The 24,417-nt window shown below is 39.1% G+C and overlaps 1 protein-coding gene across 2 annotated transcripts in view; it reads right to left on the bottom strand.

The window, feature by feature from the left end:
* Nucleotides 1–24,417, bottom strand: part of SVEP1 (sushi, von Willebrand factor type A, EGF and pentraxin domain containing 1) — a 180,465-nt gene that overhangs the window by 46,600 nt on the left and 109,448 nt on the right. For both annotated transcript variants that reach the window (XM_061200115.1, XM_061200116.1), the window contains exons 21-35: nt 23,789–23,885; nt 22,082–22,195; nt 20,713–20,826; nt 19,710–19,911; nt 16,371–16,528; nt 14,095–14,296; nt 12,064–12,239; nt 8,905–9,029; nt 7,808–7,931; nt 6,860–7,030; nt 5,300–5,473; nt 4,719–4,838; nt 2,950–3,126; nt 2,641–2,725; nt 1,616–1,807 (exon numbers count right to left, since the gene is read on the bottom strand). In XM_061200115.1, coding sequence (XP_061056098.1) covers nt 1,616–1,807; nt 2,641–2,725; nt 2,950–3,126; nt 4,719–4,838; nt 5,300–5,473; nt 6,860–7,030; nt 7,808–7,931; nt 8,905–9,029; nt 12,064–12,239; nt 14,095–14,296; nt 16,371–16,528; nt 19,710–19,911; nt 20,713–20,826; nt 22,082–22,195; nt 23,789–23,885 — 2,231 coding nt within the window. The remainder of the gene's footprint in view (nt 1–1,615; nt 1,808–2,640; nt 2,726–2,949; nt 3,127–4,718; nt 4,839–5,299; nt 5,474–6,859; nt 7,031–7,807; nt 7,932–8,904; nt 9,030–12,063; nt 12,240–14,094; nt 14,297–16,370; nt 16,529–19,709; nt 19,912–20,712; nt 20,827–22,081; nt 22,196–23,788; nt 23,886–24,417) is intronic.

The following is a 24,417-nucleotide window of genomic DNA, read 5'->3' as shown; positions in this document are numbered from 1 at the left end:
GGACTTAGGAGAGAATAGGGGACACTTGAGGAATTTTAATACATAAAAATAAAGTTTCTTCCCATTTTATTGCTTTATATAAAAACAAGGGAAATCTGGGACTTCCCTGGCAGTCCAGTGGTTAAGACACTGTGCTTCCACTGCAGGGGGCACAGGTTCAATCCCTGGTCGGGGAACTAAGATCCCACATGGCGTGTGGCAATCAATCAGTCAATCAATCACTTTTTTTTTTTTTAAAAGGGAAATCTCAGCTGGCTATAGATTCATTTAAAACTATGAGTAGGCTAAAACAACATAACTGCGGTGCAAGATAAAATGGTTCAATGTGCTCATTGGTGGTGCTGTCATTAGCAGATTACTTGGATGAGAAGGGGTAACATGCTGGTTAGGATCCAGTGATAAGGAAGACAGACACCCAGGAAGTCAGGGTAACTGAGGTCAGAGGGCACTGCCCTTGCCATTAGCCTGCGCATCTGAACCGTGCTGCTCATCACTCTGACCTCTGGTCTTCCTTTGAATTTAAAAACCTCGCAGGCCTACGGCATGGCTTATCCACCTTCACTCGCCAACCAGCTTTTGATTGTACAACTCACCCCATTTTCTGTTCACTTGATCTGTTTCATGTCAGATCCCGTTGGCTAAGTTTTCGATCACAGCCCGACTCTTTATTGTCCCTTCTTTTTGTTTTGTTTTGTTTTTATTTACTTTATTTTTGGCTGTGTTGGGTCTTTGTTGCTGTGTGCGGGCTTTCTCTAGTTGCGGCGAGCAGGGGCTACTCTACGTTGCGGTGCGTGGGCTTCTCTATGTTGCGATGCGTGGGCTTCTCATTGCGGTGGCTTCTCTTGTTGCAGAGCACGGGCTCTAGGTGCGTGGGCTTCCATAGTTGTGGCTCGCAGGCTCAGTAGTTGTGGTGCACAGGCTTAGTTGCCCTGCGGCATGTGGGATCTTCCCGGACCAGGGCTTGAACCTGTGTCCCCTGCATTGGCAGGCGGATTCTTAATCACTGCGTCACCAGGGAAGCCCTTTTTTTTTTTTTTAAGATTTTTTTGATGTGGACCATTTTAAAAATCTTTATTGAATTTGTTACAATATTAACAAATTCCTTAGTTCCTTGACCAGGGATTGAACCCGCACCCGCGGCACTGGAAGGTGAAGTCTTAACTACAGGACCACCAGAGATATTGTCCCTTCTTTTTGAACACACACACACACACACCCCATTAATCAAATTAACCTCTTAACAGTATTAAAGACCCTGGTCCTTATCTTGACATGATTTTTACGACATCCTATGCAATATTTCGTTTGCCAAAATATCCATCACTAAAGCATTTTATTAGGTGTTGTGTTATGCTTCATAAACATTTTTTGCTTTCCTGTTTAATGTCTGAACGTTTATAACATTGAATTAGAGGTCCCAGAGTCAAAATTAGATGGAATGTTTCCCTGGGCATTTACTATAGGCTGAGCCTCAAGAAGCACACACATTTGAGAATATCTTTTACATTTAAAAACTTGTATTTCAAGCCAGCCAGTCACGTGCAAGTGAAAACCACTGAGTAAATAATGAGGAACAGGGTATTGTAGGAAGCTTGGCTGGTGTCTAGGACTGTACCTGTATCCATTCTCACACGAATACGATGCAGTAGAAAGATAGGTAAGCCCACTCAAAATATATTTCCCATTATTTATGTCTTCGGGGCTGGAGCACTTGACCAGTTCACACAAGGGAGGAGAATGACTCCAAGAACTGCTAGCAAGACAGGATGATTCTTTCTCACCCTCCAGAGTATATCCTTTGTTACACCTAATGAAGATAAAAGAAAATGACAGAACAGAATGTCTTATTTTGCGTAAGTTTATCTGTGCCAAAACTTCCAAAAAGATCAAGAATTTACACATATTGTTAGAGCACGTTTTTTTCCTACTGAAATAATGCTTTGAAAATTTTTTTTCAAGGTTGAATACTATGCATCGTGCTCACAGGGATCCTGCTGGGTGATAAATAGAAGGACGGATTTAGGATTTGGCTTGTCTCCAGTTTGTGTCATGGATTAGTAGCTGCAAACAGAAAATTCTTTTTTTAGAATTTATTTTATTGGAGTTGATTTACAATGTTGTGTCAATTTTGCTGTACAGCACAGTGATTCAGTTATACATATGTATATACATACCCTTTTTCATATTCTTTTCCATCACGGTTTATCATAGGATATTGAATATAGATCTCTGTGCTATACAGTAGGACCTTGTTGTTTATCCATTCTCTATATAATAGTTTGCATCTACTATCCCAAACTCCCAATCCTTCCCTCCCCCACCCGCCTTTCCCTTGGTAACCACAAGTCTGTTTTCTATGTCTGTGAGTCTGTTTCTGGCAAACAGAAAATTTTTGGTTTCAGAGTGGTCCTGTCTAGAATGAGTCCCTAGGATGCCATGGAAGAAGGCCCTGCAAGCTAATGAATATTTTTGGCTATAAGCTGGAGCTCTGGATCCAAACCCAAACATGTAATTCAATTAATTCCATATTAATTTGAAAACATCCTCCGGGATTACTCTTTGTCTTTTCTTCCAGTATTCTATCACTACCAGCATGTAATCAACAAACTCTACAATGTAGTGTTAATCTTAGACACTCACCTATATATTACTTTACTGCCATAGGTAAATGATGATCCATCAATGCCACCATTTTCTGGGATAGCTGGTGCACCACAGGAAACGGCTTAAGGGAGGAAAAGCAAAAGGCATTGCTTTTCTTAGCCAGTATGTGTAAAAATCTCTAAAAGCTCAAGGGCAGCTCTAGGTTTTTGGTCACATTTAAATAAAAGCCCAATACTGGGCTTTAAATACAAAGAATACTGAGACAACATAACACTTGGCATTTCTCCACCTTGACTTTCTAGAATTGCCAAACACCATAAACATGGGGGAATTTACTCAACATACGTTCACAATATGGTATTAGATGACTCCATTCTCCAGACTCCAAACATGTTATTTTGGCTACTCCCATCAGCTGGTGTCCTTCATCACATGAAAATGTGACTTCAGCACCCACAGTATAAATCTCCCCGGAAGAGTGGCCATTTTCTGGATTTCCTGGAGCCTTGCATTTTATAGGTTCTTGAAAGAGAGAAACAGTTTTTGTGGGTCAATAGGTGGCTTTCACACAACCATGCAAGGTCTCATAGCAAAAGAATTCCACTACAGTTAAGGTACCAGTTAAATCCTGAGGAGAAAAAAAAAGCTTTTGAAGGGAAAGGCATGAAGTCCAGGGACACACTAGCTGATTAGACCAGAACACACATTTAATAGGCATTTTAAAAACAGCATTTTGAAACAGCAATGTATAAGAAAAAGAAACTAAATTTATCAGTCCCAAAAGGAAGCTGTTTATCGAGGAAGTAGTGGTGGTGCCTGGGCATGGCTCATAAGGGCTTCAGCTCTTCCTCCTTCTCCCAACCTCATACCCACTTTTTAAGAGCAATGGACCTTCTCTCAAGCTGATGTGAAGGCTGTCCCAAAGCACATTTAGGAGAAGTTCTCAGCCGCCCCTTCCAAACAGCCTACAGATCCTAAGCCTCCTATGTGTAGATCTGGGGTCAGTCACTACTTCTAGGAAAGGAAAAAAGTTAAAGGGAGATTTAGGGCTAGAGCTGAACAAGAGGAGTGAATAAATACTTAAATTCTCAAAAAGGGAAGATATACTGATTTAATCTTTTTGAAGATCCTTTTGGCTTATAAGCCAAGGACCTTAACTGAAACCCTTGCAAAAAGTAAAAGCAATTATAAGATTGATTTTGAGAATTCCTCTTTAATTTCTGTCTATTTGTTTTCTGGTAGTTGCTTTCTCATAACTAATGTAGAAAGATATATAAGGGTTATCATAAAACATAGAGATGTGTAAGGCAGGATTGTCTGTGTTTTTTCAATGATATAATTTTGTGTGCCTGAGGCAGAGGAAAGATACTGAAAGTGAAGAGGTGATGAAGCATCCTATTTGCTCTGACTGAGGCAGTAGAGGCCATTGCGTATATTTCTAAATCCACTCTATTATTCTTCTATTATGTAGATATTTCTTAAACAGTCTGGTGATAAAGTTGGCTCTCAGTTTTGTTTTTCAGAAATTGGGAAGTTAGCAAAAGCACAATGCTAGTTTAAAGCACCTTTAATTGTTGCTTATGTATCATTACAAATTTTTTTTTATTGAAGTATAGTTGATTTACAATGCTGTGTTAGTTTTACATGTACAGCAAAGTGATTCACTTATACATATACATATATCCATTCTTTTTCAGATTCTTTTCCATTATAGGTTATTACAAGATATTGAATATAGTTCCCTGTGCTGTACAGTAGGTCCTTGTTACTTATCTATTTTATATACAGCAGTGTATATCTGTTAATCCCAAACTCCCAATTTATCCCTCCCCCTGCTTTCCTCTTTGGTAACCATAAGTTTGTTTTCTATGTCTGTGAGTCTATTTCTGTTTTGTAAATAAGTTCATTTGTAACATTTTTTTAGACTCCACATATAAGTAATATCATATAATATTTGTCTTTCTCTGCTTATGTATCCTTTTAAAGGTGGTTTTTCTTTTCCATCTCCCCTTTGAAGTTAAAAATTTGTCTTACTTTTAAATAACACACATTTACAATATATACTTGAATTAAAAAATTGAAATAGACTTCCCAATTACACATAGCCTAGTTACCTGCACAGTTTTTACCATCTCCTGTGTAGGGTGGGATACATGAGCAGATGTAGGATCCATTTGTATTCAGGCAGGAAGCGTGCTCACTACAATCTGACCCAACTGCACATTCATCAACATCTAAAATGAAGACAGTTTACAGATAGTAAAGTTGATGGATTTGTCTTATGTAGCAAACATTTGTTTTTACTTTTAAATCATTACGTATCATTTAATGCATCACATTATATATTGATATATATTTTTATGAAATTTAGATATGATAGTCATAATCACACAGCAGATCTACAATAAAAGCTATTATTTCCCCAGTTTATAGGTGAATAAGTAGAACAGAAATAAATATTCTTAATATTGAGCCTGGTAAAAATTTGAAACATGTTTGGCATGTCTATGGATAGCTGCTTTGTCACTATGGCTTGCCCAGAGCTCACGAGGATGAGATGAAATTAACAAAGGCATGCCATAAAAGCCTCAGGAATTTGGGATAATTGTCTCCCACAGAGTTAGAGTAAATGCACACAGTAATTAAATGCATGCAGTAATTAAATGCACACAGTAATTGCCAAGATTTATCTCACCGAGACACGATGGTGAAATGCCATTCCAGCTCCCATTATCCGTACAGAACATCCTTGAATCACCCAACAAATAGTAGCCATTGTTGCACTGGTAGGTCACTGTGCTGCCAGCATGGAAGTCCTCGGCTGAATAAAAGCCATTCTCCAAAGGGGGTGGCACCCCACAGCTAATGCCTGTAATGTGACAACTACATTAGGAGCAACATACTCAATGAACATTTTACTTATATTTATTTATTTTTTTTTAATAAATTTATTTATTTATTTTATTTTTGGCTGTGCTGGGTCTTCATTGTTGCGTGCGGGCTTTCTCTAGTTGCGGTGAGCGGGGGCTGCTCTTCGTTGGGGTGCACGGGCTTCTCGTTGCGGTGGCTTCTCTTGTTGTGGAGCACGGGCTCTAGGCGCGCGGGCTCAGTAGTTGTGGCATGTGGGCTCAGTAGTTGTGGCTCGCGGGCTCTAGAGCGCAGGCTCAGTAGTTGTGGCGCACGGGCTTAGTTGCTCCGCGGCATGTGGGATCTTCCCAGACCAGGGCTCGAACCCGTGGCCCCTGCATAGGCAGGCAGATTCTCAACCACTGCGCCCCCAGGGAAGTCCCATTTTACTTATATTAAACTTGTAGTTGAGTTAAGCATGAACTTCTCATTGCACACAAACATTAGACTGAGAACGCTTAGGAGTGGTGACAGGCTACAGCCATACCTGTGCCCAGAGCGTCTGGCTCACAGTAGGCATGCAATTCATTCATTTAAAAAAATATTTATGGAGATCCTGCTACCTGCTACACACTATCCTGATGCTGAGGTTGCAGTAATGAACCAAACAGACAAAATCCCTGCCTTATAAAGTGTACTATCTAGTCAGAGAAGAGACACAAGAAACACATAAATATATGATATATCAGGTGGAAAGCGATGCACTGGAGGAACTTCTCTGATCACCCTATCTACTATAGCAGTCCTGCTTCCACCCCACCCTCTCACTTCATATCTCCCTACCCTGCTTTAGTTTTCTTCAGAGCCTTTACTTCTGGCCCTTGCTGTTCTTATTTACTATAAATAAATAATATTATATGTACTTGTTACTTTCTGCCTCTCCTACTACAATGTAAACTCCAAAAGAAGAGAGACTTTTTTCCCCAACTGCTGCATCTCCAGAACTTAGCTCAGTGTCTAGCACACACTGACACTAGGTACTTTCAAAATTGTTGAATAAATGAATGACTGGGTGTATCCAACCTAAGAGATCTATTCCTGTTTTCCCACCCAGCAGTGACCCATCTCCCTTTGGGCTCCAGCCCTCACACCTGTCTTTCCCTCCATCCAGTTCCTTGGGTCACCTGGGTGCCTTCACAGGTGGTGGGCTCTTTGGATCCTCATCTCCCACCTCCCTCATGGTGCCCAGCACACTTCATTACACAAGGGAAGTATTCAATGAATATCTGCTATATTGGCTACTATGCATATGCAGTATTTCACTTTTATCTAGCATTCCTGAGAAGTGTTCTTAGGGTTCCAGCATTTTTCAAGAGCTACTGAAACGCCTTCAACGAAGGCAGCTCACGTTCACAGAGAGGCAGTGGCTGTGTCCACTGTCCTTGATTCAGGCAATACTGCACGGGGTTCCCGACCATCTGGAAGCCTGGATCACAGAATAGACTGATTTTGGAGCCTGGCTTTACGTCTCCTGATGCAGTTCGCAGATGAGGTACTGATCCTTCTAAAGGTGGGCAATCTGAGGGCAGAGAATGCAGGTTCAGAGCTTGTCAGTAACACAGTGGCAGCATCACCAAGTTAAGGGTTTCAAATCATATGCTGTACCAGCGTTTGAGCGCCACTCTATTGATATTAAAACAAGACGACATGTAACCAGATCACTGGCAGGCAAAATTTCTGGAAAAAAAAACTATTGCAGTCAACAAACAATTTTCCCTCTTCCAGCAGAAGTCTGCTGAATATTTTTTAAGGAAAAAATAGTATTTTAGAATTAATAAAATGTTCTTATGAGTTATCAAAAACCATGAATTCTAGGATACCTTCAGAAACTTGTTTAAATACACTGAATTTTAGGAGGCATTTTTGATCATTCAGATTTTGACTATTCAGTATGTGGGTCATAACATCCATTTCTTTTCTCTCTGTGCCACCTGCCCCTAGATGAAAGCTAGGAAGTATAGAGCCGAGAGAGTACCCCATCTCAAACAGGAGGATGGGACTTCGGGGGGCATTTAAAAAATTAACTATATCCCTCCTCTCATTCTATTTTCCTTATCTTATTTTACCTTTGTTTAAGTTTCCTGCACAATTATTTTGTACCCTGTTACTCAGAATGTATTTAACTATTAAAAAATAATAGATCCTTCGGATGAAGGTAGGGTAAAATGAATTACTAGGTAAACAATAAACTGACAGACATATACTATTTGACCAATAGAGAATCAAATGTCTCCTTTTGCTAGAAAATCCCAGAGTAGTCAAGAGACAGCAGAGTCTATGGAAGAAGGAAACTAACCAGAACAGAATAAGCTCTTGGAATCGATCTTCACTCTCCCCACAATTCCTGACAGGAAATCAGGCCAGGCTAGCACATTTCCTTTACTGAGTTCCTCTGGGCATGAGGAAGCCAGCGATTTCACCTGAAAGTTTAAAAACACATCTTTAGATAAACCTCACTTTTTTCAGGAATACAGAGTTATTATATTTCCTACTGAAAACCTTCACAGAAGTGTGGAGGGCAGTGGTGGGAAGCAGATTTTTGGATGTATTGTGATTTCAGGAGCAAAGGAAAATTCTCTTCCTTCCCTCTCTCTCCTCCACCCCATCATTCCTTTTCCCGAATATTTCATTGTAACTGGAATTCTGAAATTCTACCTATAGAATTTCTTGTCTAAAACTTTGCAGTGTGTTCAGGTGTTATAGGGGCTCTCCCTTTCCAGTCTCCTGTCTTCTATCTCTCATCTGGAGTTGAGAAAGCTGAGGTTTAGGCAAGTTCTGCCACTATAATAATAAGAGCAAACATTTATCAGGCTCTTACTATGTGCCAAACAGTGTCTCAATCTTACATGCAGGATTTTGTTCCATCCTGCCAAACTCCACTGTGCAGTTCTATTTGTTTATCTTTCATAGATTAGAAAACTAAAGCTTAGAGAGATGGGGTAACACGTTCAAAATCATCAGAGTGAGTTCGTGGTAAAACTGGGATTTGAACCCAGGCCATTGGACTGCAGACTGGCTTTAACCACTAGCCCAGCTGTTACTCTCTGTGTGTAATCTTGCGCCAGCCCTAAATTTCTGCTTCTTTAGTCAGAGGGATTGGAAGTAGTCTTCTCTATGATTCTTTCTAGCTCTGAAACCACAAGATTTCATGAAACAATCATGTCCAATAAAATTGTAAAACATCACCAAGAGACTGAAAAGGAGAGTCACTGAAAGTTGCTGTAGATAATCTCTGCCTGGTTTAGTCTACGACCATAACATCAAATGATATCGGTGGTAAGTTCTGGAAACTTAGAGGTGTCAATAAGATATGGCATCGTTAGGCTGTGCATATTTGTACTAGGTTTGTACCTTTGCATCTCATTACTGTCATACACTGAAAATGGAATTGACCTGCTGTGGAGACAGGACATAGTCCCAGAGGTTGAGCTGGCTTATGGAGCCCACAAAAGACTCAGCTGGGTTGAATCCCTCTCCTTTTTTGTCTTGTTCTTGCCCAAGAACTAATGCACCACCACCTAAAGAGAAAGGAGAGAAAAAAGGAGGAAAACTGGCCTGATTGTTATTTCTAAAATGATAACTTAATGAAGGCACAGCCTATATAAATGTATCAGGGAAAGTTATTGAAAAGCTAAATTATCTACATTTGCTGCATGATTTATCAGTAAGATGAATTCAATATTTTATATACCAACTTAAAAATGGTCAAAGAGGATTTCGAATATTATATTGGATTTATATATATTTAACTATAAAACTAGATATATACATATATAAGCATATAATATTTTATGTCAACAAAATAGCTAAGTCCTATTTCGCCTCCTTTGTTCTAGGAAATTACCCTCCATGACAGATTACCAGTAGCTGCTCTTCATCTTTTTATTCTTCAGCTTACAATGATTAAAGTTCTATCAACAATTCCAAGGAACATTCCAGTGGCCACCTAATTGCAAAATCCAATGGGAACTCTTCAATATTCACCTCTGGTGACTTCTCTGTATCTCCTGTTTCTATTAACCATTTCATTCTATTAAACTGCCCTTCCTGGCATACTTGATGGTCTGTGTTTGCCCCTCCAGAAGTACCCTTCCCCCTTCTCCGCTCTGCTTTGTGTCCCCAAGGTTGACACCTATGGACTACACCACCTGGTTTCCTCGGTCCTCTGGCTTCCGTTTGGCCAATGGAAAGACCAATTAGAGGTAAGAAAGTGGGATGAGAGAGAAGCTTAACTTCCTGGATACGTTTCTCCCAGGCAACAGATGGTAGGGGTTGCTTTCCTCTCTCTCACATCATTGCTCCCGCTGGGTGATTTCTCCCCATCACTGCAGGTTTGCCTGCTTTCTGGCGACAACTCCCCATCCTTGTCAATTCATGTCCATCTCTTGTGATTTTCCATTGTTGTTAGTCATGGTGTGTTTTACTACCACATCTTCGTTCTCAAGCATGCCCACACCTTTGAAAACAATCTCTTCATGAAACTCTTCAGTTACACTCCTTGTGTGTTTCCTGCCAGGAGCCCGACTGATTCCACTTGGTTTCCATGACAGCATCCTCTCCTGCTTCTCCCTGAACCTTTCTGCTCATTCTCAGTCTCCCTTCTCTGCCTGCCTCTTAGACTCTGATGCGCCCAGGATTCCATCCTAGCCTCCTTTCTTCTTCCTTCAGCTATTCCCCCTATCTGACCTCACTCCTGCCAATCCATGTCTATAGAGCCCTCATTCATGATTTCCCAACCTACACCTCTTTCTTACAAAATTAATCATTAAAATTAATACATACACATAGAAGGAAATTTGAAAAAAAAAAAAGTATAAAGAATTCCTTCTACCCAGAAACAATCATTTAACAGTTTTGTGTATTTCTTTCTAGGTTTTATATTCTTTTAATTATTTTTTTTAGTATGGGTGTGTGAGAGAGATTTTGAAACACACAACACAGGAGCCTACTACATGTGATGTTGGAAGCTTGCTTTTCTTCTTGAACATGTTCTCATTTCATGAGTTTTAATAGCTATTTTATCACGTGAATGCACAACAATCCATAATTTTCTTCATTAACTAACTTAACAACCACTCCTTATTGGATATTGGGGTTGTTTCCAGGTTTGGTACTAAGATAACACTGAGATAAATATATTGATATGTAGATATTTGTTCAGATCATTGATTCTTTCCTTTCGATTGATTCCTGGTAGTGAATTGTTGGTTGCGTGCAAAGGGTTTCTCTAAAGCTGTTGATGAAAGTTTCTGAATTGTTTCCCAGAAAGTCTGGATCAATTTTCACACCCTCCAGGACTCTATAAGAACATTCACCACGCTGAATCCTTGCCAAGCATATCTTACCACTAAAAACCAACTCTCAATTTGATATAAAGTGGTATCAACCTATGTTTGTAGCTGCATATATTCCTGGGATTAAATTCAAACTCAGTATGCCTAAAACCAAATACAGAATCTTCCCCCACCCCTGATTCCTGCTCCGATAATTGTCCTTTTCCGAGAGAATTCCTATCTCAGCCAACAGACTCTTCAATAAATCTGGTCACCCAAACTGCAGTCAATCATTAACTAGGGTCTGTCAGTTGGAGCTCTGCAATATTTATGGACTGTAATTCATTCTTACTGCTATGGTCAGACAACCATCTGCTTGGGTGGCTACTATTATAGTTCCCTTGTTTTATTTTCCTATTCCTTTAACTTACTTTTCACTCTTCTATTAGGATGTAATTTTTTTTTGAGATAGAAATATTCCTTTTTTTTTTTTTACCATCAATGAAATAAATGCTCATTATGAAAATATCAGAAAAGAATAAAGAAGAAAAATAAAAGCCACCTGCAATCCCACCACCCAGAGAAGGGAGAGTTAAAAACAAGAATACTCTAAATTAAACACAAAAAGGAGCCACCACCCCACTTCACAGGATAATGCCACTTCCTGCAGAAACGCATTTAATGTCTCCTTATTTACTACAGGGAACCTCCAGCCATTCCTCCTCATATGACATATGTCACAGAAGGACCTAGATAGTGCAGGCTTATTGCCAGGTACAATGCTGAGAACACTGGAACATTTAATACTTTTGCATTCCTTCAAACAAAACTCTCTAAATATCTGTTTAAAAGTATTTTTAGAAGAGAGTTTGAGTTCTATCAGAAAAAGGGCCTAAAAGATGGACAGCTATTAGCAGTGCCCCAGCTTGTATTCTGGATCTACTTGTATACTGTGCATACTGATCACGAACCAAACCTAAAATAAAAACAACAAACAAAACCAACCAACAAAAAAACACCAGCAATTAATCTCCTCCTTGGAAGATAGTTTAGTAACCACCCACTGTTACTTCAGCACGCATCTTGGTAGTCTTAATATACATCCCAAAGGCATTTCTTACAGAGTCACACAGCTCACCTAGGAAAAGCTTCTAATAATTCACAGTCAGGATAATCAGGGGGTGGTAAATGGGAGAGATAACTTAGCAAACTTGATGTTCATCAAAGCACCACTGCCTCTAGCATCAAATGGAATTATATTCCTTTTGCTAAGACATACCAGGGATGGGCGAACCAACAGAGAGGCCCATACCACCGTCAGATAACTTCCCATCGATATAGACTTTCCAGGCTCCATCAGCACTCGTCCAAGTGATTGCAATATGATGCCAACTGCCGTCATTCACCGAGGGACAGTCTGTTATTTTTTCCTTGCCATTCACATAAAGAACCCAGCTGCAGAAAGATTCCAGGGGATACAGTCATCAGTCATATGTCATAATCCCATCTGTGGGGCATGTTACTATCTTTCTTTTTTTCCTTCTTTTCCTTTTTTGTGGGTAAAGCACTTCGGGTAAAACCGTTACTTCTTTTTCTCCATTTCAGCCATGTTTCATAGAAGCAGATTTGATTACTAATTACTCTTTATTGTAGCTCACGGAAAACTGGTTTGTGTGAAACACTGAGGGGTAGGAAAAAGTCTTAGGATGAGCTGAAAGAAGTCAGTCCAACTTGAGATAATTCACCAACTGTCTATTCTGGAGAGACGGAGTCAAGAATGGAAGGAATGAGAGTTATGTAAATGTCAGTCTGGTTTCCTTCCTCTAGGATGTATGCTCCTACACCTCAGAACAGACTTCAGAGATCTCATAGGAAGTCAGTCCTATCTCTCTGTTGCCAAAACAGTCACATGGCAGACGAAGTATATCGATCCAAAGAAAAGAATAATTGGAACTAAACGGAGGTGACCAAACACAAGAGGGTTCCAACAACCATGTCACTTAGAGGAATGTCAAAGTTAACAAGCAGTTAAAAGTAAAATATCTTCAAAAGCACATGGAGAAAAAGAAAAGACTAGGGAAAATTGATAAAGAAGGTTAAGAATTCATTGAATAACTCTCCCAGCATCTTCTGAGCCCCTATTCAAAGATGTTTATGAAAAAATATTTTTATTGATAAAACATGAATTGTTTCCCCTCTGTGTTTTCCCATTTTCCTCCCCCAATTCAAGCAGGCAACAGGTTTTCTCTTTCTATACATTCTGCCTCAGGGGAGGATTTTGCAAATTTCTTGGATTTTGTTTCTGAACGTTCAAGTCCATTAAGAAGAATGGGGTTTGAGGACGGGAAGATTTCCACCAGAATAGTGAGAATCTCATGGATTGATGAGAGGAAAGAGAGCTCAGTGGGTCCCTGAAGCCTGCAACCTGCTCACTAGCAAAAGGCCACAAATTTGGGCGGATCTGGGAGGAAAAGGCCATGTGGTGCACCACAGAATCTCTCTAGACTGAAGGCATAAACTCTCAGCCTTGACAAGGACTCCACATGTGGCGAAGAGCAGTAGTTCTGAAAGGACCACAGAGGCTGAGGCAGTGGATAGCTCAGTGATCAGCAGGGTAGACAGATGACCAATGACGGGAGTCCTGCCTGAGTCTGTGGCTCTTTAGCAAAACTCTGTGGGTTTTAGATGATCTGTGAGCATCTAAGACAGGAGAAGCAGTCAGTAGAAAGAAATCAGAGAAACAACCGGGGCTGACTTTCCCAGAGGGATGGGGTTCTGCATTTGCAATGAATTGATCCAAAAAGACATAAAGGAACGTCATCTTGCACACCTGAGATTACAGACGGATTCGTATTCAATACAAGTGTCTCCCAGGGGTCAACAGTGCCACTGAAATCTCTTGACTCTTGGCCGCTCTGATATGTAAATAAAGGAGCACTGGTCTGAAAAGTCAGAGTTTGACACTTAACTCTGCCACTCCCAGGGTGTGAGATTTGGGGGCAAAGCGTTTAGTTTCTCTGAAACTTCATTTTACCTTTTAAGGGGCATCAGTTCCTCAAGTCAGTGTGAAGCTCAAATGAAATAAGACATATGAAAACACTTAGCAAATAGCAAAATACAATACATGTATAAGGCATTACCACTGAAACTCTGCCTTCTTATAGGACTTGTCCAGATGTTCTGTTTGATTACTGTCACCCTGCTGTTCTGCTGGAACACCTGACCCCCACCCACCACTCCAACCCCCCTGTCAGTTCTAACTTGGTGCCAGGATAAGTCCTAGCACAGCCTTCCTGACACCTCTGCTTACCCATTATAATCGGTTAGAAGGAAGGTATTGTCACTGCCATTCTCAAGTGCATAGGAGATTGGCGTCCCATAGTTGGTGGTGTCAGAGGATTTCATCCAGAACGTGCAGGTTACAGCACGGAGGGATGGAAGAACACCATCCAGCATGACGTAACCATAGATGCCGGAAACTTCAAAATCCAGGTTAAAACCTGCAGACTGTTCTGCAACAAATAAGAAAGTACGAGCACACATGCAGATGGCCAATAGACACGTGAAAAGATACTCAACATCGCTGACTATTAGAGAAATGTAAATCAAAACTACCATGAGGTACTAAACTTTCATTGGGTTATTTGTATGGAAATATGTTAATATAAATGTTTCAGACATTACATGAAATTTCTAAAAATCTTATATGTTCTGGTATAATGTTATAAGTCATAATCCTAGTTATTACTTTAAAATGTATATCTCAGAAATAACTAATTTTCTTGTCAACTGCATTATTATGAACTTTCATCAAATCTTTAACCGTGGTCATTTTTAAGTCTTTTGTCATTTACAGACAGTTCTGGGTGTACTCTGATGCTTTTGTAAATATGTTCCTATAAAAGGGTTTCATCTTCAGGAAATTCATGGAAAAGACTCTGACAAGTACAGGTTTCTGGTACTGACTGGACTGCTGAACTGAATGAATAAGCATTTTCAGAACTCTAATGAAAAACTGATGAGCTCATAAAAGTGCTAACAAAAGATCAAGATGAAAAAAAAAAATTAATTACATGGGACTGAGTGAACTGATGAGGATGAGTATAATTTTTGTGACTTTCTGGTTGAATTTAAAAAAAGAAAAAATCCCACAAGAACTCAGAGGCAAAGAATATACAAATCAATTTTCACTGCAAAGTAAAGGAGCTGTTACAGTGGAGGATTACTGGACTGAATGTCAATATTATGACATAGTATGAGTGTGTTTCATGTTTGGTAATTGCAATCATTGTTGCTTTTGTTGTGGTCATCCATGTACAATGCTTGGTGTCAGTCTATTTATCTCTTGTAAAAATAAAATACAGTGTGTGTGGAAAGAAAAAAAAAAAAAAAAAAAAAAAAAACAAACCTACCATGAGGTATCACCTCACACCAGTTAGAAGAGCCATCATTAAAAAGTCTACAAATAATAAATGTTGGAGAGGGTGTGGAGAAAAGGGAACCCTCCTGTACTGTTGGGAATGTAAATTGGTGCAGCCACTATGGAAAACAGTATGGAGGTTCCTCAAAAAAGTAAAAAGAGAGTTACCATATGATCCAGCCATCTCACTCCTGGGCATATATCTGGAGAAAACTCTCATTCTAAAAGATAGACGCACCCTGATGTTCACAGCAGCACTATTTACAATAGCCGAGACATGGAAGCAACCTAAATATCCATCAACAGATGAATGGATGAAGAAGATGTGGCATGTATACATATATATGGACCATTTAAAAATGTGGGCCATTTTTAAAGTCTTTATTGAATCTGTTACAATATTGTTTCTGTTTTATGTTTTGTTTTTTTTGGCCAGGAGGCATGTGGGATCTTAGCTCCCAACCAGGGGTCGAACCCACACCCCCTGCATTGGAGGGCGAAGTCTTAACCACTGGACCGCCAGTCCCTAACAAATTCTTTTAAATAAAATCATCAGTGACTATCTAAGACAGGAAACGCACTCAGCAGTGAAAGGAAGCTGAGAAACAGGGAATAGTTGGAAGGAGAGGTGGGGTTGGGGAGTCATTAAAGATGAGAGACTCTAAGCACATGTGTGGAGTGACTGATACTGCAGGAGAGAAGGAGGGGGTCACTGCAAGGGCAACCCTCCATCCCTGCTCAGGGCTCTGGCTCTTCTCCATTTTATGAGCCCCAATCCTGCATATCCCACTCAACAGAACAAAAGTCCTACAGCTAAAAGACTCCAGTGCTCTGAGAAAGCAGTTTAGCATTGACTCTCAAACATATCCATGGATTCTGACCTTCTAAATCAAGTGACCTTTCAAAGCCTCCTTTCTAAACATGCAGAATGTGAAGAGTTCTGCTAAATTCGATTTTCTCCATTTCTCCCTTACATCTCTAAGCTTCAGCCTCCTGTGCTACTGGAGATAACATGAACCAGTCTAGTGGGTGGCTGTGAAGAATGAGTACAGAATGCTTCGCACAGTTTTTGGTATATAGGTGGTGCTCAGTGCAGGTAAAAATTGACACTGTTATTATATCATTATTGTTAGTATCGTTACTAATAACATTAAGTTCATATATACCTGTTTCACACCTGCTGCCTGAAAATCCTGGCTGACATTTACAACTGTATGAGTTTAATTCATCCACACAGGTGGCCTGATTTCTACAGGGGTTAGACTGACATTCGTTGATGTTCAAATCACAGTGTGGCCCTGTGAAGCCCACTGCACACTGGCACCTGAAAGAAAACAAAATATTGTAACAGAATAGTTGCAGAAACAGCCTTAGAAGCAGTCTCCAATGACAACATTGTCTCAAAAGACTCTGAAAAGCTGAAGTGCTATTATGATCTCTCTTATATGTGGAATCTAAATATATGTGTACACACACACACACACACACACACACACACACACACACACACACACACACCAAGCTTATAGAACATAAGCCAGAGACAGGGGGTGGGAGGTGGGAGAAATAGGTGAATCCTTTTTGTTTTTCTTTGTTTTCAGTTTAACTAAATTGAATTTTTAAAAAACCCTGAAATGCTGAAACATATTTTCCACATTAAAACAGTGCTTTAACTGTTACTTTTTTTAGTTCATTCAAATAAACCTATTTAAGACAACGTATATTTGAGATATTGTAGTAGCAAAAATAGAGTATAAAGCAGTTCTGGTCAAGGTGAAGTATTATTCATACATTGGGAATTTCTCTCCCCACAGAAGTGCTAGAAAAAACAAAAATTCACATATGTTAATCCAATCTTTATAACAATGAGGTACTTTACAGATGAGTAAACCGTGGCTCAGAGAGGTTAATTTGCCTGAGTCCTCTTTTTACTAAGTGGTGGAGGAGGACTTTGACCTCAGTCTAGTGGTTTATTCTTTTTTTTTTAAAGAGTAGGATTCTTTTTTAAAATTTATTTATTTATTTATTTATGGCTGTGTTGGGTCTTCGTTTCTGTGCGAGGGCTTTCTCTGGTTGTGGCAAGCGGGGGCCACTCTTCATCGCGGTGCGCGGGCCTCTCACCGTCGCGGACTCTCTTGTTGCGGAGCACAGGCTCCAGACGCGCAGGCTCAGTAATTGTGGCTCACGGGCCTAGTTGCTCCGCGGCACGTGGGATCTTCCCAGACCAGGGCTCGAACCCATGTCCCCTGCATTGGCAGGCAGATTCTCAACCACTGCGCCACCAGGGAAGCCCTAGTGGCTTAATCAGTATGCCATACAGTCTCTGTGGTATGCAACAAACGATTTAAACCCCTCAGAATGGAGAACACATCTAATGATGTCAAATGTTGACAAAGGTGTCATGAAGTGGGAAATCTCAGTGAGTAGAACTACCATTTGGCAATGTCAAGGGAAGTGGAGAGTTTGTATTCCCAGAGCCCTGGATGTCCATTTCTAGTATGAACTCTAGGAGATTACTGCCCAGGTGCACAAGGACACATATAACAAATGTTCACAACAGCATCATTCTACACGTTCATGGAGAAGCGAATGGGAAAATAAACCATGGTATAATCATTCAGTGGAATACTAATCAGCAGTTGAAATGAGCAAACTAGAGCCAAATATATCAGTCTTGAAAATACATAGTGTTGAGTGAAAAAACAAAACCCAAAATACAAAAGGATATATATACATATAATATGATACCACTTAACGTAACATGTAAAACTATACTATATACTGTTTATGAAGTCATATACATAGTAAAACATAAAGTCTGAATGAGAAAGATATAAACCAACTTCAGGACAGTGATTATTGGGGAAGAAGAGGAATATGTGTGGGTGTTGTGCATGTGTGTGTGTATTTGTGCATATTTGGAGGGACTCCAAATCTATCTTTAGAATCTGATTTTTTAAAAACAAAAGATATAAATCAAATATGGCAAAAGGCTAAGGTTTGATAATTACTGTGATGAGTGTATGACTTTTATTATTCTTTGTAATTTTCTGTATGTCTGAAATATTTTTAATTAAAAAGGAACTGCCCAATAAATGTAGTTAATATTGTTACCAGCATGTTTATATGGGGACCTCTTTGATATTGGCAATAATATGAATAAATGGTATTTGGGCGTTTAGAAGAAAATCTCAGTTGGAATTGGTGTGCATCTTTATGGAGTTCTGTGTAGTTGAGGGTAAATCTATTTTGGCTAGAATTTCACTCATCTTTATATGTACATGTGTGATATCATTATGGCAGTTCAGTATCTTTGTCTATGAAACAGATTCACTTTGGTGGCAACTAACATTCCTTTTGAATTAGGAGGGTTTACCTTCACCTTTCCTCTAGTTAGGATTTAGACAAATTTGGTATTCATCAATTGTTTTGGACCCTGGGGAGAGTTTGGAACTCTTGCTGTTCATCTGGAAATTTCTCATTGCCTATGGTTAGGGGCTGTATGCCAGAAGATATAAAAAAGCCTACAAAAAGATGATGCTACCCTGCTAAGACCTCATTTCCATATTAAGAGTGAAACTCTCACTGGCAGAACTGGCTTCCTATTTCTTCCAGATAGTATCCTAGCTCTGTTAGGGGACAGTAATGGAAGGGGGCTGAACCGGAAAAGTACTGGGAAATGTTGCAACTGGGGTAGAATTTTTTTTTTTTTTTGCTTTTACCTTTGAAAACTTACAGAACCAGCTGCTTGTTGAGGGCAATAAAGTTTCCTAAAATTTTGCAAGCAAGACCAGTGTGTCTTTTGCACTGCAGAAGCCACAGATCCTGCAAGAGGAAGGGGATGGAATAGGGCAGACTTGATAGTAATAAAAAAAAAAAGTGTTGGTTTTCAAACTGTTTTCTATTGGCGCCCTAAGAGCTGCCTCAGGAAGACAGAGTCTTTCTCCCCACAAACACCACTATTTTCAACCCCAAAAGCTTAGCTTTTACTGTTTTATTTGTTTACACTCAGATTTCTCCTGAAACAAGGGTTACTAAACTAAAAAAAAAAAGTTTGAAAACCATGGTTATAGAATGTAGAATGGCGCTGTGACAGTAGAATTGCACAATTCCTATTTCAGCTAGTGGGAAAACTCCAGCTAAAATATAAAACATTTAAAACCGGGTTTTGTACAGTGCCTCTGTATTTGCTTCTGAATAAATGTGCTTCCTTTCATCTTTTATGACTTCCCCAGTATAGAGCAGTGGTTTCCAAGTCTGGCTGTGCATCAGAATCACTGGGGAACTTAAAACATACAGGTTGTCTATTTTAAAATTATAGACTTCACCCAAGACTTAGGAAATCAGAACATCAGGTGGTAGACTGATTCTACCATAGCTTATCCTTGGGCTAGGATTTGTGAAGGGCTGATTTGGAATTCAAAGTAATACTCTGTAAAGACTGCAGAATGACTGAACAGTTAAGATAATAAAAATAGTGAAAGGAGCCAGACTTAGTCTTTTACCTGAAGCTATTGGCACCATCCTTGCAGGTAGCTCCATTTTTGCACGGTTGGCTGAAACACTCATCCATGTTTATTTCACACCGGCTGCCCAAAAATCCAGGTGGGCACTTGCACAAGAACCCCCCAAGCTGATCTTCACAGACTGCATTATTTAAGCATGGGCTTGACTGGCATTCATTGACTTCTGTTTCACAGTGTAGGCCTGGGGATGGATGAGGACGAGAACGAGCCCACATGTTAACCCCTTGGGAAAACTGGGATCAAGGTGCTGACTCCTTAGAGCATGTTGCTTCTAAAGGATGGGAATGGAGGCTGCAGAGCCACTGGCCTACCAAACTGGTTTCAGAGCCATTCTTCAACAAGCTCTGGCTTTTCTAAATCATTTTAGGACTGTGTTTTTGAAAATCTGCTCTTTCAATCTTACCTCTTTCTGAAACTAACATTAGCAATGAATATCTAATTGAGATAATGTTAAAAAATGGAACTAGCAAATTTAGTTCAAAATATTCCTCTGTTTCTTTGACCTTGCCTCTTTCTTTCACTGATCATTTTCTGTTTTAGACTTCTTCTTTATCAGTTAAGTGTAGATAGATAGATATTTTAACTCTATTATTTAGCATCCATTCGCAATATGATTTTATATATAATTTAACTCCAGTTCCTTCTTGAGTGTTTGTCTTAGCATATAAACTCATGTCTTTTCTCTCTCTCTTTCTGTCTCCATACACACATATATATACACACATGTACAGGAACATATTATTTTTTCTGAACTGTTTTAGAGTAAATTGTAGAAATGATGCCCTTTTACCCCTAAATACTTCAGTGTGAATTTCCTCAAAAATAAGGACTCTCTCTTATGAAATCACAGCACAGTTGTAAAATCAGAAAATTAATATTAACTTATATAATATTACATATATATATGTAATGTTCATAAATGTAATGATTTCTGGGGCTTTACAGAACTCTATGACAACTAGGAAGAATGGAAACATCTTACCCATGTATCCTTTCACACACGTGCAGCGATAACCAGCCAAGCCATCAACGCAAGTTCCTTTATTTGAACAAGGACTGGAGCTACACTCATTTATGTTTTCTTCACAGAGTTGACCTGCAAAGAATCACAGAATATTTGAGCTGGAGAAAACTGAAAGGAATTTAAGACTAATCGGTTTTCAAGCAAGTTGTTCAGGTGTAAGAGCAAAACGATTGGAAATCATGGCTAACATGTTTGTGAAAAATTTTGCTCTTTGCCAAATACAATTATTTGCTGAATAATATTCCAATATATATTATATATATGATATCTATCTATTTATCTATCTATGTATCTATATGTATCTATGTATGTATGTATCTACCTACCTACCTACCTATCTCACATTTTCTTTATCCATTCATCCCTTGATTTATACTTAGCTTGTTTCCATATCTTGGCCATTGGCTATTGTGAATAATGCTGCAATGAACATGAAAATACAGATATCTCTTTGAGATAGTGAGTTCATTTCCTTTGGATGCATACCCAGATGAGGGAATGCTGGATTGTATGGTAATTCTATTTTTAGTTTTTTGAGGAACCTCCGTGCTGTTTTCCATAATGGCTGCACCAGTTTACATTCCCACCAACAGCTCACAATGGTCCCCTTTTCTCCATATCCTTGCCAGCACTGTTATCTCTTATCTTTCTTAATTTTTAATTAATTTTTATTGGAGTATAGTTGATTTACAACGTTGTGTAACTTTCTACTGTACAGCAAAGTGAATCAGTTATACATATATCCACTCTTTTTAGATTCTATTCCCATATAGGTCATTACAGAGTATTGAGTAGAGTTCCCTGTGCTATACAGTAGGTCCTTATTAGTTATCTATTTTAAATATAGTAGTGTTTATATGTCAATCCCAATCTCCCAATTTATCCCTCCCCCTCCTTTTCCCTTTGGTAACCGTAAGTTTGTTTTCTACATCTGTGACTCTATTTCTGTTTTGTAAATAGGTTCATTTGTACCATATTTTTTAGATCCCACATATAAGCAATATCATATGATATCTGTCTTTCTCTTTCTGACTTACTTCACTTAGTACAATAATCTCTAGGTCTATCCATGTCGCTGCAAATAGCATTACTTTATTCTTTTTCATGGCTGAGTAATATTCCATTTTGTGTGTGTGTGTGTGTGTGTGTGTGTGTGTGTGTGTGTGTGTGTGTGTGTACACACCTCCCCCCACATCTTCTTTATCCATTCCTCCGTTGATGGACATTTATATTTTGATAATAGCCATTCTAACAGGTGTGAGGTGGTAACTCATTATTTTAAGGATTCCAGGGTTAATATTCTAAGAACGAGAAACTTTCCCCTTACCTGTGTAACCAGATGGGCATTCACAAATGAACTCCCCAACTCGGTCTTTACATATTCCATTGTTGTAGCATGGCAGTGAGCTGCATTCATCAATGTCTGTTTCACATTTTAAGCCTAAAATGCAAACCAGACACTGAAGGTCAATCAAAGAGCGGATTAACAGAAACAGAACCATGATCATTTAAACATAATTATCCCAATAATCTGAATTTATAGGGAGTGGTGGTGGTGAAGGAAAGGGCAATATTTGTTAAGAGCTACCACCTAGTTAAGTATTTAATGAAGGTATTACCTCTCTCTAAACAGCTTTAAGGTATCCTTATAAGGATACATAAAAGATAGCAAAAGATCCTAAGTTAGAAGTAGAGGGGGAAAAAGGGAAATCTGGAAGCATAAAATAGAGCCAGGAATTAGTTTAATTCCAAAGTGAAAAATACAGAGTCATATATACTTGCTACAAAGGCCACTTGGTGGAGGAAGTGGGGGCGGGACTAAATCCTGCCAGATCTCAGCTCATATGTCAGGTATACTAGAATGGGGTGCACCTTCCCATAGGGTGCACACAGGCTTTCTATGGGCTAGCTCTGCCGAAACCCAGGTTCTTCTACACCAGGGGGTCTCAAAGTGTGGTCCCTGGACCAACAGCATCAGTAATCCCCTGGGAATGTGATAGAAATGCAAATTCTCACAACTTCCCTAGACCTACTGAATCAGAAGTTCTGGGATTGGGGTCCAGCAATCTGTGTTTTAAGAAGTCCTCCAGATGATTCTGATGCACGTCAAAATTTGAGAATCACTGTCCTATATTATGCTTTTCTCAACCACCTCTCATTTATAAAATTCTAGGACAAGTTCATTATTTCTTGTGGAACGTTGGGACAAAAATTTTTATAAGAATTGAAACACACACACATGCACATATGCACATGTTGAAATAAGTGGAATGACAACATTCTGTATTTTGTTTTCCAACTTCTCTTTTGCTTATTTTGTGGTGAATTATTTAAATACCACTTTCTCATTAAAAACACTTCATGTTGGTGGCATAAAACTCGAAAAAAAAATGTAAAAACTGCATTTCTGGAAGAAAACAGGAAATTATTTTAAATAAACTGCAATTTTTTAAGATATAGTTCATTTCTCCTCAAAAATTATATTTCTGGACTGAGCTGGATTTGAACCAAACTGCAAGAAAACATAATTCTTACATAATTCCTACATAATTAAGTTCAAAGCCACGCTGTTTTTCTAAGCACAGTTTCCAGAAAGAAATAAAGCAACAAATCATGGCCATTCATAAGAACTTCCATTCATGTGAAGCAAATGAGAGAAACTGGAGTTTGTTTAAAAGTGTTTATGCTGGACAATCTGTTCTATGTTGAGTGTCATGCATTTAATTTGTGTTAGAATGCAACCTTGGACATGGCCTCTGGAACCGTATTCCAATTTAAATCGTGAGTTATGATGTGACTTTTCATAGAGAAGATGATTCTTTATTCTTCCCCCAAAATGTGCAAAGAAAACTGTCATTCGTAAGATATGTATGCTTTTTTCACTTATTGGTTTGTCTTGTTCAACCAAACTTTTGTGCAATTATACAGTCTAATGTATCTTATGGCGTTTATTTTTAACGTTTCAAAGTTTGATACTGAAGTCACAATGATACTGTATGAAAAACACATGAAAATTTGCATTCCTCTGTGTTACCTGTATATCCAGTTGGACAGAGACACACATAACCACGCCCAAGTTGTTGGCAGGTTCCACCATTGTGGCAGGGGTTTAAGAAACATTCATGGAAAACCTACCAGTGGCAGAAAAGAAATTTATCAGAGACAAAACACTATTTGTTTCAAAGCAATTCTGAGTAGGGAGTTAGAAGGTTTACATCAGGTTTCGGTTTCCAGGTGAGTCCAGCTGGACGGCTGCCTGCATAACGCTGGTACCTGCCATATATGGGCACAAATGCTATATATTATTCTTGAGTGATGTTCTGATAAACCCAGGCAGTGTTGCTAAATGCTGGCTCCATTTAAGGCATTTTAAAAAGTATACTAAGGACAGGCCCCAACCCAGACCAGCTAAATCAGGAATCTGTGGAAGTGGTATCTGTGCATCATTTTTAAAAGTAAGCCAGTGGATTCTAATATGTCTGTGTCCATTACATGCAGTTTCAAATATGACTTATGAAGCCCTTATAAGTGAGTATGTTTGGATGTAGGAAGTTAAAATAAGAAATATAACTTCATCATCCTCCTTAAAAATACTTAAAGCCAAGGAATTTATTATGACATTGGGCAAGGTGCATTCAGAGTAATGGCTGAATCACCCAAAAT

Source organism: Eubalaena glacialis, chromosome 9 (assembly GCF_028564815.1).
Source record: "Eubalaena glacialis isolate mEubGla1 chromosome 9, mEubGla1.1.hap2.+ XY, whole genome shotgun sequence".
NCBI classification, from domain to species: domain Eukaryota; kingdom Metazoa; phylum Chordata; class Mammalia; order Artiodactyla; family Balaenidae; genus Eubalaena; species Eubalaena glacialis.
Note: the sequence above shows the minus strand (reverse complement) of the source record. Positions and strands in the feature narration are given on the sequence as shown.